Raw genomic sequence first — 16,782 nt, forward strand, 5'->3', positions numbered from 1 at the left:
CTATGATTGTATGAATCACTTCAACCAGCAATACATGTTCCTGTTTTTATCTTTAGTTTTCATTTTATGGAAACCTTTCCCCACGGAGGACGCTGTACCGCACCCTCTCTGATGAAAGCATATGTAGCAATCGAAGGGGATCTTCCTATGCCAGTTCTCGAAGCTCCATGATAGACCAGGCCTTGCCAAATGACATCTTGTTCAGCACCACTCCACCGTACCACAGCACGCTGCCGCCCAGAATGAGCCTGACTCCTGGAATGGGAAATCTGAGAAGTAAGTCATTGTCACTGTTGTTGCTGAGTTTGGAATCTTTGTAGTAAACTAAAAAGAATCACCAAGTATTAAGTGAGATTTTACTTTTAAAGTGAAATTAAGAAATGTCAAGTCACTGCCCTAGCTACCCTAGTAAAACATATTTGGTCAGTGGTAAATGCTCATGCTTGCCATTATTTCAATTCATATTTATCATGTTTGGAGACAACATTGACTTTACTTCTCAAAGAATTTTCATGAGACCACTGATAGGTAAAAAACCTTTGTCTGAAGATAATTTTAGTTATTTTATTTTCCAGTGGTGACCTAATTAAGCCAAGCTGGCCTGTTTTTTGTTGTTTGGTGATTTTTTTTTTAATTTTATGTGCATTAAAATTGTTGAAATATTCACAAATATATTTGAAATATATATCCACAAATATATTTGTTTAGATAATCCTTTTAGTAACATTTTAAAAGGAAATGTGCAATAAATGTTGACTTTGACTTCTATTTCCAAATTGAATTTGCTGGTACTTTTTTTTAACGCATTAGTAAAACCTTTACAAATGACATTTCAGTTTTAATGGCAGCAGAAGAGTGGTCTGGGGTGCTAAGTTAAAACTATTTTATGAATGTGTTTTTTTACTTGTGAATTTTTTATTATCTGCTTAGCTTGCAATAATTCCAGGATGAGCTATGAAGTTTGTAGTAATTAAAAAAAAAAAAATTGAATGTAAAGCCCAAATCTACAGAGACAGATATGTATATTTAAGTTAAATGCCTATTTATTTTTTTTTTTACTTAATGAGAGTGAATTCTTTTTTAAAAAATGCTGAATTTATATGCTTCTCAGTTAGTTTAGGCTGACATATAGTGGATACCTGGAGTTGACAAGCAATCTGGAAAAAAAAGTATTTTCTTTAGCTACTCTAATTTTGTATCACAGCTGTCTGCAATTTATAAAATGGACGCTGAAGTCCATAGTTAAGAAGCTGTAGGTGAATTTCTTGAAAGCATTAAGGACATTTTAGGCCCATGTCCAGGGAGAATGCAGCCAGATTATTTAAAAGAAGTAGCAACAGAAAGTGCTCTGTCATTCATCATGTCCTTCAGGAACTAGCAGTCGTCTCCTAGCTTTGAGAAATAAGCTTTATATACAAAACACTTTTCTAGTTAGAGTGGCCTCAACCATGAGACCAAGTTTTGGTCACTAACCAATGGTTAATTTTAAATTGGTATCTCAGACGAGTGCCAAATTCCTGCCTCAGAATGGAATGCATGATCTGAGAGGATCCTATTCTTGTATGGATAGCAAGTGGAGATCCATTTTCTTTCACTGGAAATTAATTCAGTAGATTTTTTTAGTCTATGAGGGAGCTGTATAGTACACAGGCATCCTGATTGTATTTTTTTTTTTTCTATGTAAGGCCTTGTTTTTTAGAGCCATTTCTTGTGTGTGTAAATATGCCATGAGATCAAACCTTCAGCTTGATTTTCTTCAGGAGATTGGCACAAGGCAATTAACTGTGTACATTGAAGCTTTATGCTGCTCCTCCAGCAGTGATAGTTTAGTGGATTTTGTATTAGTTCTGTCTTAGACACCTAATATTTCATTCTTGCTGCTTCTTAGATTCAGAAAGCTATATATATATGCATATATATAACTAGAAAAAAACCCCATGAAATCAATATCCTGTCAGTCAAAAACTGATCCAAGACAATTTGTGCTGTTTTCATATGCAACCTCTATTTTCTGGTTCTGTATTTTAGAAGTGCTTATCAATGCCAGCTATATAGAATATTTGGTGGTGTTTGTTTCAGGGATGATTTAATTGGTTATCTGAAATTACTTCGGAAAAAAACCACATCATGGCTTGCCCACCAATGTTTCAAAAATAAAGTTCGTCAGTATCTCCATATGAGAAACTAACTTTGTCTCTTTTTAGAAAGGTTTTATGTAGTCAGTGACTAGTAGGTATTTGTATTCTACATCAGTGATGTGAGAGGTTTCTTTTTCATTTATAGTTTTAACATAAGGTTGTAGTTTCAGATATCAGGATTCATATCCTGTCATAGTAATGTCTTTTGTGTGTATGATCTCAAAGCATTTTAATTTTACTGATTTTTAATGCTTATAGATATCAGTGGAAATAGCATGATTTTGGCTGAAATCAATTTTAGAAAGGTATATTCTTGCACATTATTCAGCATGAAATACTGTGGCAGCACCAAATCTCATGAGACCCCTCTAGCAAGGAAAAAAGTGTGATTAATACGTAAGCAAGGCAGCAGCAAAAGCAAAGAGTAATAGGTGGCCCTGAAGGCTTTCAGCTGACTGAGAAATCAAAATTATGAGACAAAATGACCACACAAATAAAGAAACAGAAACTTCCTCTGGCTGTAAGAAGATGATGGGAAAAGTAAAGCTATAGGACTTTTTAATTATTTTTTTATCACAAGGGAAGTGACATGAAAAAGAGTTGCTTTCAGTAAAGCCTGAATTGCCAAGTCTGACAATCCAGTGCTGTTGATTTCAAACAGTACACAAATGTAGAAATATTCATTTAATTTTATCTAATTTTTAACTTAAACAAGAAGGGAGAATTTGTGTAAGAACTCTGGAACTTTACCTTGGGGACACTAAGGATTCTCTGACTGAGATGGTGCTGTTCATACTGAGTGATTCTAAATGCAGTTTGAGGTACAAATCTATGCCCTTCTTGCAAATTCATGGCAGGTGAATGAGTGGGAAAGAATTAAAACAATGAGAACCACTGATACTGAACTAGTGTAATAACTTAATTGGGGAACCCAGGGAGACACGTGGAGACAATCTGATTTACATATCAGTCACCATGGTCCATTCTATCATGAAACACAAAAAGAGAGGAGAAAGAAAATGCCCTAAACTTATAAACTGGCAGGATGTATCTGTGCTGTGAGGAAAGAAGCAGAGTGCAGGATAGTTGCAGTGAGGAGGAAGGAAATATTTTACAGTGATATAATGACAAATTCTAAAAGTTATACATGGCATAGGGAAAAGGCTGCCAGAAGTGCAGGAACTGTTTCTACAACTATGTTCATAGATGAAAGTCTTATCTTCAAACTGCCTTACTACCCATGTTAGCTTCAATCCAAGACTAAACTTGTTGATAAGAAGCAATGTTAAAATGAAGGAGCATCACTGTATATTGGTGATGTGCAATGGTAGCTGTTTGGAAATCAATTTGTCAGCAAGCTGATAAAGGATTAATTCACACAACCAAAGGTGAACATGTTTGGTGTTACCTGTTCTCACACAGTGAAGGGTTCACATTATTAGAACATGAGGCTATCTTCAGTAAGAGAAGGGAAGGAAAAAGTGCTTATCAGAAGCACATGTGCATGAGAGCCTATGAGCAGGCTGGCATCCTTGAAGCAGGGCAACCCTAGGCAATATTAAAGAAGGGAAGGGTTCAGCAGGCAGAAGCTGTTGCTTAGGAAGACTATAGAGAAATAATTATTGATTGCAGGAAAGAAAAACAGACATCCCACAGAGTGTGGGATTTACATTTGTGTGAGATTTGATATATTTCTTCACCTGCAGCTGCTTTGGAGAGAATTTACTTGTTAAATGACATGTCTAGTTTGAAGCAAGGAGTACGTAGCAGATAATTTTTTCATGATCTACAATCTCTGCACAAAAGTAGCAGTTCCAACTGAAGCAGGATAATTGTCTTGGAAGTAAAATAGGTTAAGTCAGGTGAATCTTCTTTCTGCATAACTAGTTACTTTTTGAATATGGCTGTATGTGGGACCAATAACTACCAGTTTCACGAGGTGTATTGGAAACTGAACTGACCACGTAATTTTGGTGAAAATAGGGACTCTTGATAATGCTTTATACTTTTATGCATCAGTAATAAAAAGAAATAAAATTCCTAAGTGTAGGAATTGACACAACTGAAAAGACCAGAAACTACAAGATTAATAAATTTATACCAAGAGAAGTACAACAAATAAAATAATCTTTAAATCTGAAGATAACACTGAAAATGTTTCCTCAAAGGAAATTGTGTTGCTTCAAAAGTCAACCTAATGCACAGTGAAGTAGTGGCCTACTAGATCAGGCATGTCCTTCTGGACACACAGAGGTAGGCATGCTTAATCACTTGCCACCTTTGCACAAATCAAAAAGGGAATGAGGCAACAGCTGCTGATGTGGCAGTCCTACACAAACAGAATAAGGCAACAGGAAGGTAAGAGGAGCAGGGAATAAATGCAAATACAGGAGGCTAGAAATAATTCTTCTTACCTAGATCATTCCTGGAAAGCAAACAATATTCTCTGAAATTCAAAGGCACAAAGGCCTGTATCATTAGAGCTCATATTTGGTATTTTTATTCTTTTTCTTCTTCCCCCTCTTTTTGCTCCCCCATTGCAGAAGAACACAATTTATGTCTTGAAAATGAATTATTCTGTGGTGGCATACTCATGCCTGTTCAGTTATTCCACTTACACTTTCAGCCATCAGCATGAACACTTGCATTTTCAGAGCTATCAATATTCAAATCTCTACTCTGACAGGCTCTGTCAGGGCTTATGCAGGACTGAGTAGGATCCACCCTAAGGTGAACTGAGGTTCTCAAAGAGACAATGCATAATGAAGGATGACTACTGGTGAATATATCACTCCTACACTTTAATTTGGAGAGCTGGCAGCATCGCGCTGGGAGCAGGCTTCTTTCTGACAGGTTTCACAATCAGCCTCTCCAGGCTGATCACACAAAAGCAAGGGCTGTCCCTTAGGGCCTGCCTGCTGGTCTAGAACCAAAAGCTGGCTTGCCAGTCTTTCAAATAAGGTATTCTGTCTATTTTCCACAACAGGGATGTATGAAACATTTGTACTCGCACAAATAAGTTTCTTACCATTCCCAAGTCATATACAGAAGTTCAGAAACTGCTCTGACTCTCAGCTTTCAATGTATTTGCACAAAGGTAGCCTTAGGTAAGGCTTTATGTATGTTTATACAGAACTGAAAATAAAATCTTAGTACAGATATATGAGTAGAATACATGTCTATATTATATTTTCCATTTCATATAACATCCATTTTACATACTAAGAGTAGGTATTGAGGACATTTCTACAGTTTTCTCAAGCCACTTCCAAGTGTAATGTAACAATACTGCATCTTTCATAAAAGTGTAGAACAAGATAAATTCCACAGTAAACAGAATTTCTACCTCTTCTGCAGGATGTCCTAATTTTTGGCAGAGGATTCTGAGCCCCCTTCACTTTATTTTTCCTCATATTTTGTATTATTTTTAAGCAAGGTTTCTGCAAAGAATAGAGCATATCATATGCTTCGATCTCTGCAGTGGAATGCTTTGTAACAGCCTACTCTCTTTGGATTTCTAGGTCAGAATCTTTAAGTCAAATGGACATTAATATCAGCACAATGACAGCATGCCATTTCCTTAAACAATAATGTATCTTCCATTTGTATGAATGCATTCCTTCCTTCATTGTTTTTTGTGTTTGGTCTTTTCCTGGGAAAAAATACTCATCCTAGGTATTACAGTTTAAATTACTGAAATGACTAGATTCCAGTGAAATTCAGGAAATTTCCTCCTGAAATACTTGATGAAAAATTACGCTTTTGACTTTTTTGTTTCATTGGAGTGGATATGTTTGGAGCAAAAATACTCTTTGTCTGACTATACTATGTGATGAAATTATTATATTCCACTGCTGGCTTTATGGTTAAGATGTAATGTTGCAAATAATATTTTTGGTTTATGATCAGTTTTAAGAAACTCTGAGTGTCTATTCAGTATTCTTTTTAACATATTCACATTGATCAGAGTGAAGATTATTATGGACAAATTAGGAACATGTAAAGATATTCAAGAAAATAATGAAAATTAGTATCTCCTCTACTAAAATGTGTATTTGTAGTATATTCTAGAGTATGCATAATTGAAAGGTTTGTTTGAACAGTTTGTGTATATATTTCATTTAATATATGATCTGTGTACCTTTTACAGTGTGTTACAGCTCACTCTGAAATCTCATCCAAGTCTTGCATCCCCAGAGATACAGCTGCAGATGTTAAACTAATAGGGTAATGTTTTCAATATGAAAGGGAAATCTGGATATAGGCTAGAATTTACAAATGCATTAAAAGAAAAGCAGTTTTTTTCTTTTTAATTTCTTCTGGAACAGGAATATTTTCAGTTTCAGAGTAAAATTCTGCATGTAAATATCTTTCATATTGCTTCATAAATATAACTTGGTGTATCTAGCAACTTTTTGGCTCAGCGCTCAGGTTTAATATGCTGTGCTTTGAATGGATGTTACCTACTCACACAGTGTTCATGTGAAAATGTGAGCAACACACCATGTGCAGTGGCACCCAAAAAATACCCCTTAAAAATTTGCCATCTTACTTTGCCAACATTTAGAGATTGTTCCACCCATACTGAGTATTGAACAGGAAAAGATAAACACAAGGGAAATGAAGATAAGGGCTTTTTGCTTATACATTTTTTACAGATCATTACAGTAGCTTCAAAATTAATTGTACATAATTTTTATAGGAAGACTAATTATTGTGTTTATTGTTTAGATGAATTCTGGTTCTCAGATGGGTCCTTATCTGATAAAGCCAAATTCAATGATCCTGGCCTGATGCCCCTGCCAGACACTGCCACAGGGCTAGACTGGTCTCACCTGGTAGATGCTGCACGAGCGTTTGAAGGTAACAGGAAAATTTGAATAAAGATCAATGTTCAGTACACTTTTTTTTTTTTAAATATATATTGTTTAGCCACATTTTGAATTACAAAAATCCAGTGTTTGCCTCTGTAGCCCTTTAGTTCTTTTGGCAGTATCAATTCTCAGTGTGGGAGATTGTCACTGAAAATTTGGGGTCTTTATGATACTCTCTATATCCATTTTAGATGCAATTCTTCCATTTAGTGCCTAAGTTTCTTCTGTAATCAATTGCAACATCAGATCTTTGAAAGAGAGGCTCAAAACATTTAAGTTAGATGTTTAAAATGAAACTGGGAGTAACACAGAGTTTGTTGTGTTGTGTTTATAAACTGTCATATATAATCCAAATGGCGTTGTGGTCCATCTCAGTTTTAATAAGCCCTTGAAAACCAGGAGAAATGTACAGTATATTTTCCAGCAGCAGGATTTGGGGTGCAGGATATAGACCGGGTTTGCTTTATTAAATTATGGAACCAGATTAACCAAGAAAAAATCTCATCCACATAATGATGAGAGCTAAACCTACACTTAATGTCTAAACAGAGAAAACAGATGTTGGTTTGAGTGTTTATATGAATTTTCGCATTTGAGTGTTTGTGTTTTGTTGTTTGAGGGGTGTTTTCTTAGTGCTGTCCTAAAATGTCTGACATTTATTAACCAGTGTTGCTTGCGTTCCTGAGTGTAATCTATAAATAAGGATGGTGTTACCACAGTCATCGTTGTATAAGATACAGGTCATAACTTTGTGAAAACTGCCTGTGAAGTTAGTGACTTGGATCTTTTTTAACTTTTCTAAACCATGGAAATCAGTTTTCTGATTCCTGATTCCTTCCCAGAGTAGTGATTAATGTTCACTTTGACTAAAGCTTTTCAGAATTGCTTGTTACACTAATTTAAATGGCATTGTGAAAACCTAAACCAACAGCAATGATTAGGAATTTGAAGAACTGTATTATTCCTTGACCTGCTGTGCATTCATTACTATTCAATACTACTCAAGCATGGCTGTGGTAGCTGGCAGGAAATACTGTGACACTGAGAACCTTGACAGTTCTTCCCATGGATTCCTATGTTTGATTGCTCAGGAAACATCCTACTATTTGTTACTGACATCTTAAACTACTGAAAAAAGGCTTGCATCAGTAAGTGACTAGCTCTGTAACTTTGTACTTGAAGAATATTTTTAAATGCTAATAAAAATGTTGAGTTCAGCTGAGTGAAAGATCATTCTGTACCTGCTATGCTCCTCTATTTTTATCTTTCCTTGAAAACTAATAGATTTTCATTATTTTTATTACCTAGTATCATGATTAAAATAATTTCACTTTGGTAAGTGTTATGTAAGTATAATTACATTTGAATTTGAGAATGAGAGGTAGAGCAATACAGCCAACCCACAGTGCTGTATCCTAGAGAGGAAGGGTATTAACTTGTTGGGTTTTAATTGCAAATAACTTAGATATATCTGTAGATAATGCTGAAGAACTGATGGTCTGAGTTGTAAGACAGAAGCTATTTATTAGATGTTTTTTGAATTATTGTAAGAATTTGAGTAGTAAAAATAATCTATTTTTGTATGAAGGAATATAATTATTTTCTGTTTAGGACTCTACAGTAGAGACATCTTTGCATATGTTAGATGATTTATACAATGTTTTGACTAAATTCATAGTGCTGCAACTAGAAACTTTTACAAAGAATGGAATTTTTAAACCTTATTCAACTTCATCCTATGTCATTCATTTTGAAAGTAGTTTTAAAAAGAATAAGTGATAGGCATGTAATAAAAGATCATTGGAAAGGAATGTGTTGCATATCAATTATACATATATGCATGTGAATATTTGCTTGACAAGAAACTTGGTGCAAAGTTGAATATTTACTTCAAACTTCTTCTGAAAATCTTTAAGATGGTCTTCACAGAGTAATGGAGAGCTGTGCATGCATGAACTCCACAAGCTGCATCAGGGAAGGGTTTTTGCTTCAGCTGCCTCTGTGGAGGATCAGCACCCATAAGCTGCAGCACAGTGGACCATTATTTTAGCACTCTGCACTCCTTCCTTTGCAATACATGGTTTTGACTCTGATATTTCTCCAGAGATGATATTTTGCACGCATGCTAACATCAGTCCAGTCAGTAGCAAGGGGAATTCTCCCATTTCTGTCATACATGGATAGGCTAATTCCAGATCCCGTCTCTTATTTTGTTGGGAAATGCAGAGAGATGTAACCAGGGAGCAGTTCACATGATGGAAATACTCTTTGTAATGTTACTGTATCCATCCCTGAAACAAGCAATAAAAAATAGATAGGACTGTATGTGACTCTATGGCAAAAGAGGGAGGACAGTTGTGGTGAAAAAGAAGAAGTTAAAGAACCAAAAAGAAAGAAAGAAAGGATGCTCAACTGAGTAAAGATAAAGATATGGGGGTTTCTAGAATAAGTTGGAAAGCCAAATTTGAAAAAGGAGAAATCCCAGAAAAGACTAAGGGAAAATAAGAGAATTATTTTAAATTCTCTCTTTATGTTATCCTTCCAATAGATCTTCAAGTTAGGAAAGAAGGACTGGCATTCAACATATATGTTATGTTGCTGATGACTTTTTATATCTTTAGATATTTTCCATGTTTTGGTTACAAAAAAGAGAAGCATTTTTGGATGTCCATACCTGCTACTGTAATTATAAAAGACAACTGACACAAATACATATATTGAATATTGTTATGAATAGAACTTTGTACTATTTGTTCTATTTAAAACTTTATTATGCTTTCAAAAAGCTGTTTAGTGTTTGATAAGTCATATTGTGAGCATTAAAAGCCTAAGACAGTCCTTCTGACGTCCTTGTTCATTAAAATTGGTGGTTTCAGCTCCTGATATTTTTCCAGGTGATTTTTATGAATGTCTACTGGTGCCAATCAAAATGCAGTGTTTCTTAATGCAAATTTATCTTTGCAGAAACATCTGTGCTATTATAATTAATGCTATTTTAATACTTTGATTTAAAATCTTCATAGCTAAATGTAATGCTACACATAATAAAATGAGAAAGAAGTGGATCATTTAGCATGACACATAATATTTTAACCAAAGTAGTGTGTTAAACTGCTAGAAAAAGTAAAAATGACAATATTTAGTTAACATTTGATGATTTCTAGGGCATGCACGTGTAACTCTTTTTGCTTCAATGCATATGTCAGTATATGTTTGTGGGTGGACTTTACCTTAACAATGAGAGAGTGGCTTCATGCACTATACTCATTTTAGTTTTTTCTGATTCCAGTACATCAAAATTGCCTGGAGTTTTTTCTGGCCTCTGTTAGTGGTCTGGAACAATGAAAATACAGATTCAAAGTATTAGTGACTAGAGCTATATGACTCTTTTACTGTAAATGTAAACATGGATTTTTGTCTCATCTTTGGTCTTGCTAAGTCAATTATTTAACTTTTGATATAAAGACCAATATATTTTTTGCAAATGCTTTTCTGTGGGTGGACTCTCTTCAAAGTTTGGCAGTGACATCTCAGTTAAAAATAAGAGTTCTGAGATTTACATGTATTTTCTTCTGCATGGATGTATATTTTGTTTTGATTGAATAGGAGGGAACCCTTTTATATGTAAGAAGCAGAATCTAGGTCTACAGCATTGTACCTAGAAATACACTTTATTTTTCTTTATAAAAACTAGTTTTTGTAATGAAAATGTTAATAGTATGAAAGTGAAATCAATTATCTGTGTACTTCAGACTGCTGGTTTACACTGTCTTGTTTCTGGGCTATGTACTGTGTTTGATCTGGGAAACTAAGTTGTATTTATCTGTACAAAGTAAATCTATTTATCTTAGGTTTCAAATCTGCAAATGATATCATTGATTATGTATTTAAAATTATATTCTTACCTTACTGTCAGCACATATGGAATAGTCATGTTCATATTTGCTGAGTAGTCAGAAATAAGGCTAAAAGCAGGAGAAATGTGCTGCAGTCTTTGAAACCGGACAAAACCAGGAATGCAACTTTTGTTCGTTGTATTATAGAATGAATTGGTGATCTATGCCATGATCTATGCTATGCTGAAGGGATTTTTTAAAACCAACAAAGAGCTTTTTAGTTATTTCCTATTTTCGTTTGGTATAACTTGTCCTTCCTATTTGAAGAGATCTAGCCTGTCTTCACTGTTTATGTCCTTAAGAGTTTGAAGGATTGTCATCTTATGTAGCCTGCCAAGTTGCCATGCTGTGTCACAATACTGGGTGTTGCTATTCGAGACGTGGGGCGTGGCACTTGGTGCTTACTGTAATATTGGTGTTGTGTAGACATGGTCTGGCAAGGCTGGGAGTGAGCGCCAGCAGGAATTGCACAGGGAACGTCCCACTGTGTGCACTGCAGCAAGGGCCACAGCTGCTCCAGTGGAGATGGACTGTCTTGTTTATAGGACCATTCTAAATCTTATTCCAGGTTTTGACTCAGATGAAGAATTTGGGCCGTTCTGTCATCAGACGCCGTTTCTAGGTGATGGTCTGGGATTGATGATTTTTGCCTTTTGTAAACTTTTTTTAATACTTCCTATGTTTGCACGTTTGCATGATAATGCAAGCTTTGGGCCTGGTGGGGTGGTAGAGCAAGGGGAGAAAGGGCAAGGCAGGCATGTTCTCGCCAGAATTCATACAAGCCTATAGACATGGATTTTGTTTGGCAGAAATAAGCTAAATCAATCTCCACAGAATATGGATTTTGGTTGGTTGTTGTTGTTTTTTTTTTTTAAAGAAGAAAAAAAAAATCCTAATGAATGCATCATTTACTCCTGTGCAATGATGATCTGCATGGCATACTTCTCTTATGTGGTGACTGATGTATTTTGGCAACCACACTGTATATCCATAGGTAATTGCATCTGTGCTTGTTAGATTATGTTCTAGTGAAATTCAATACAGATAATAGAGTGCTTTAGTAATACCTCTAATAAAAACTCAATTGATAAAAATAGTCTGATTTTTTTTGTTTTCAAGTATGCAGATTACCATCAGCTTCTGCAAATGCTTGAGACAGTAAAGCAGTATGAAATGAGCCATGAAGATTTCTGAGGAATCTGAAGGCTTTAAGTCCATGGAAAAAATGCAAACCTTTTTGCTGAATTATTACTGTTGTTGGTTGTGGCCCTGAATTCTGTAATGGTTTTCTGCATATTTCATCAAGACCAATTTACTATTCATATCAACATTAAGTGGTCCAGACAAAGCCGTTTTACTGATGATAGACATAGAAAAATTGCTTTGGGGTTGCCTTTGGATGCAGGTGTGGGGAAGCCAACTAGCTGGTGCATATATCTGCTGATTATCTTCAAAGCTGAGATGTAGAAGCCTACATCCATTTCGCTAACTGAACCAGGATAATGGCTATAATATAGCCTTTTATTTTGTCCAGTTTTAGACGTATCCTTATGTTACTTTTTTACAGATCAGAGAGTAGCATCTTTTTGCACCTTGAATGATATGCAGCAAGTTCAGGGCTTGGAAGGAACACAGGAGTTGCCTTTGGATGAGAGTCCCCCAGATGGAAAAGATTTTCTTGAGGATGTGGGGTATGTCAGAATTGAAGCATATTTCTCACAGAAGTATTTTAAGGAAAGATTTTCTCTTAATGTTGCATGTCAAACTGCCTGTATACATGTATGGCAGACTTCTTGCCTTGACTTACAATTTCTTTAATTATGAAAAATTTTGCTTCTTCAAATCAAATTCTCTCTCGCTGCAATAGTCTGTAACACAGATCAAAGTTAGATGCAGAGTTTCAGATAATCAAATTTCTCACTGTATTCCTCCTTTACAATAATATTTCTGTTACATTTATTTCTGTTTTCATTTTAGTAGAACAACTAATAGGAGCTCAACTCTGTAGGATGCAATAACCTAATTGGCAGCAAATGTCTCAAACCTTGGAAAAGGGTCTATCCTATCTTTGGAATGATTTGCTATTTGCAAACCTGTGGTTTTTCTTTTATATGGAGGTGAATTAATCAAGAGAATCTATAACAGAGGACTGCAGAATTTATGGCAAACTACCCAATTCTTCAAATTCTTTCCAGTGCTGAGTGAACTGATTCCTTTTTTCTCCCCCTGACTCTTCACTTGCTCTAAGGAGTATGCTTGTTAATTTAAAGATCATTCTTGTTATAGATTCAGCAGTATAATCTGTCCACCACCATGCTTTAAAAGAAAAACACATCGTTGATTGGTTTTGCTCTTCAGTTGTAGGAATGGAAGAATGGGAAATAGAGGGAAAAGTCTTCTTGCTTGTTAGACTATCACATTTTAATTTGAACCAATTTTACACAAATTAGCTTGCTTACATGGTAAAGCACATTTATTGCAATGACTTTTAAGTCCATATCTTTCCCAAGGCTAACGATCAGTAAGGATTGCAAAAGACTGTTAAAGATGTTCCCCTTTTAGCCATGCAGACCTGTCAGATTTGTGCAATTGCATGAAGCAGCTGATTCAGCTTTGAATGTAAAGCCTGTCTTTTCTTTCACCTGCTCCCTTTTAGGCACAATTACTCACATGATGGCTAATTGCATCTATAATGTATGTAGAACTGTCTCCCACAGTGCTCATTGTCATTCAGAAAACAGAAGCTATTCTCAGTATTTTTCTTCAGTCATGCATTTGATTAACCTGTGGCAATATTTTATGTGTTTTGACCTTTAAACAAAATATTTGTCTCCATTAAGCCATAGGTTTATCCTTTACTGAAAATGACACTACTGCACAGCAGACAAAAGAACTCTTTACAGCTCTTTCGGTTTGCAGTAATTGCTGCTGCATCTTGCTTGAGATTAGTACAGTCCTTATCAGAAAGCAGCTTGCTATCAATGTGCCTGCACACCATGGAGCACTGAGTGTGACTTGCACTGTGGGTATGTGCAAGTCATTCCTAAAGCATTGCTTCTTAAAATCATTGCTACTTCTGCCTGATTTGCATGAGAAGCAGTGTTGTATTTCAGATATTGCAGGACTGGATTTATGTTCTACTAATAGTCTTTTACTGATGCTGCTTTTGTCTCTGTTTTCCTAACTATGCCTAAACTGATTGGTTTCCTTTGCTATTGCTACAAGTGTAACTCTGCTAAAGCTGGGGAGAAAATGTTTTTCACTAACTCAAAGTGAAGGTAGTGATTTACTTTACAGGGAACATGCTCCAAGTACTCTGACTGGAAAAGTAAACCAGCTGGAAGTCATCCTCCGGCAGCTACAAACTGACCTGAGAAAGGTAAGATACCACTACCACCATGACTACTCCCCAGTTTTAGTAGATTTATTTTTTAACAGAGTTCATCAAGGTCTTGAAAGAACTGACAGTATAGCTCAGTGGTTGATCAGAGCACTGAGGTACAGAAGGTCCTGTGGGAATGGTTATGTGAGGAAATTGGCCCAAGGCTATGTAGTTTATGGGTCTTTACTCCAGACCAATAGTCCTACAAATAGTCATACCCCAGAAAAAAGGAAACACTTCATCTTCATTTATGGTACTTTGGATTTTACACAGGATATGGGCAGGGCACCATTGCTAAGTAGTTAGCACCCCAGTTTTGTCATCCTTGTTGCCTTGTGCTACCTTGGTCATGTAGCAACAACTTGATTTGTCCTTCATTTGCTGTCAAAATTCTGAGCTGGAGATATTGCCAGGATAATAGAAATGAGGCTGCTTTTGATAACAAAACAATCATGTAAGGAAAAATTTTGAAATTAGATATTGTTCTTCCTTAAACATATGCTTGAAATCAATTGCTTACAACTTGGGCTCTCACATATGATTTATTATAGCTAAAAGCTTCTTATGCTTTTAATGCTTGATTTTTTTGTTTGTTTGTTTGTTAAATGGTGCAAACTCCTTTAATTTTTGTATTAAAGTAGCATCTAGTTTTCTTTTTAGCTTGCAGAATTTTCTTGGAATGAATGAAGTAGTTGGAGCATATTTGGAGCATAACTTACAATTAACAGTTGTGAGAATAAATTAGGGATCTCAACAAAATATAGCTGTCATGACTTGCATAGAAATATTAACAACAAAAATAAATATTGTCATCACAACTACTGACTTTGCTCAACTTGTATCTTTGTTAACCAGGAAAAACAGGACAAGGCAGTTCTCCAAGCAGAGGTGCAGCACCTGAGACAAGATAACATGAGACTTCAGGAAGAGTCTCAAACAGCAGCTGCTCAACTGAGGAAATTTACGGAATGGTTTTTTAATACAATAGACAAAAAATCCTAGTGGTTGGGGCCCCGCAAAATGCTTAGTTGAACAATGTAACAGCTGTATCTTCTGAATTAGCGGGGTAATAATTTCACTGTGTTCACAATCCATTTTAGGTGTTTCTGCTACATTTTCTGTCCAGCTTTATTCATCTGAAAAGGAGGGAGAACTGTGGCAACCTGTCTTTAAATTCATATGAAGAAAGCAGAGAATAGCAGATACTTGTTTGTGTGCAGATGAATGTAAAAAATCCTTAGTGTCATTTTAGACATTTTTAGAAGTTGCTCTGGCTGGGGCTTGCCTGAAGAGGAATATTTGGGGTTTTAGTTCCTGCATTTCAGGTGTGCTGGTGAAGATGTTAAAGCAATTTAAATTAGCTTGGGCTTCAGTATTGTAAGATAAAAAGAATAACCAGACATATACTTTAATGTTTAAAAGGTGCTCTATTTTTTTGTATGTACAGTAGTTTTATTTCCACAGTCCACATTGTCATAGCAATAAGAATGGAGGTATAGTGAATAGTCACAGAGCTGTGTTTATAAAATGTTAGCACTGACGTGTTTAACACTAGTTTGGATGCAGATACATTAGAGATTATTTATTTGCAGGAACAAATGGTGCCTGAATATAAACAGTGTTCTGATTTTCTAAAAATACACATGCCTTGTAAATGGCTCACTGGGGTTAGCCCACTCCCAACTTCAGTTACTTTTGTATAGTTAATGTTCAGCTAAACAGTTATACTGCTTAATTATTGAAATCATGTATGGTGTGAGCCAACCAATCAGTTGTACAATGCCAAATTTGTTTATCTTTGTACAGAGGCTTTGATCAAGTGTCTTGTATTTAACACATTTATTTAAGCTTATTTAACCTTAAATTGTTGTTTTTATAAAGTTTGTTTTATCTGCACTATGGTGAGGTCAGTTGGTTGCAAGTTGTAATATTTGGAGCTTGCCAAGACTGTACTGAGGAGTTCTAGAAAATTCTAACAATTGGATGCTGCTAGTACACAATTGATTTGTTTGTATGCTTTAACATTTTTAACTGTTTAATTTGAAATGAACATACATCCTGCTTTTTTAATAAATGTTAAAAATCTAAACCTGAAATATTTTATCTTGTATTATCTGAAGTCATTGCTACCAGTAATAGCTCGGGTTTCTGTTCAGCTCAGTCCCTGGGCTCTCCAACCAGAGGCAGTTCAACCCCTCAGGGCTGCCAGGATCCCTTGTTACTGAGGAGGAGTTACCACCATTATCACAGTTAATTTCTATGGTGCATCCCATCCTGGAACCCAGGAGGTGGCTTCCCCAGTGTGAACAAAAACTGTTTGAACTGTTTGTTCATAGGCATTAATTAGTGACCTAGGAGAAAAAAAAAAAAAAATCCTGCTTTAACTGACAACCACATCTTGGAGAAAATGTTCAAAAGAAGCTCAGTTTCTTCATATTGCCTTATATGTTAGTTGTAGCAGTCAACATGCCATCTTCTTGTGCCAGCAATTG

At 35.6% G+C, this 16,782-nt stretch overlaps 1 protein-coding gene across 7 annotated transcripts in view; it reads left to right on the top strand.

Annotated features, from left to right (window-relative positions):
* SIPA1L2 (signal induced proliferation associated 1 like 2) overlaps nt 1–16,386 on the top strand; it is a 129,863-nt gene extending 113,477 nt beyond the window's left edge. For 4 of the 7 annotated variants that reach the window (XM_021527120.4, XM_085576789.1, XM_021527122.4 and 1 more), the window contains 6 exons: nt 57–276; nt 6,870–7,001; nt 11,477–11,530; nt 12,476–12,599; nt 14,206–14,287; nt 15,146–16,386. In XM_021527120.4, coding sequence (XP_021382795.1) covers nt 57–276; nt 6,870–7,001; nt 11,477–11,530; nt 12,476–12,599; nt 14,206–14,287; nt 15,146–15,292 — 759 coding nt within the window. In that variant the 3' untranslated portion in view covers nt 15,293–16,386. The remainder of the gene's footprint in view (nt 1–56; nt 277–6,869; nt 7,002–11,476; nt 11,531–12,475; nt 12,600–14,205; nt 14,288–15,145) is intronic. The other 3 variants (XM_085576792.1, XM_085576791.1, XM_085576793.1) reach the window with 3 other exon arrangements.
* Nucleotides 16,387–16,782: the final 396 nt, after the last annotated feature.

The sequence above is a fragment of the Lonchura striata genome, chromosome 3 (genome assembly GCF_050655825.1).
Source record: "Lonchura striata isolate lonStrDom1 chromosome 3, ASM5065582v1, whole genome shotgun sequence".
In the NCBI taxonomy this organism is placed as follows: domain Eukaryota; kingdom Metazoa; phylum Chordata; class Aves; order Passeriformes; family Estrildidae; genus Lonchura; species Lonchura striata.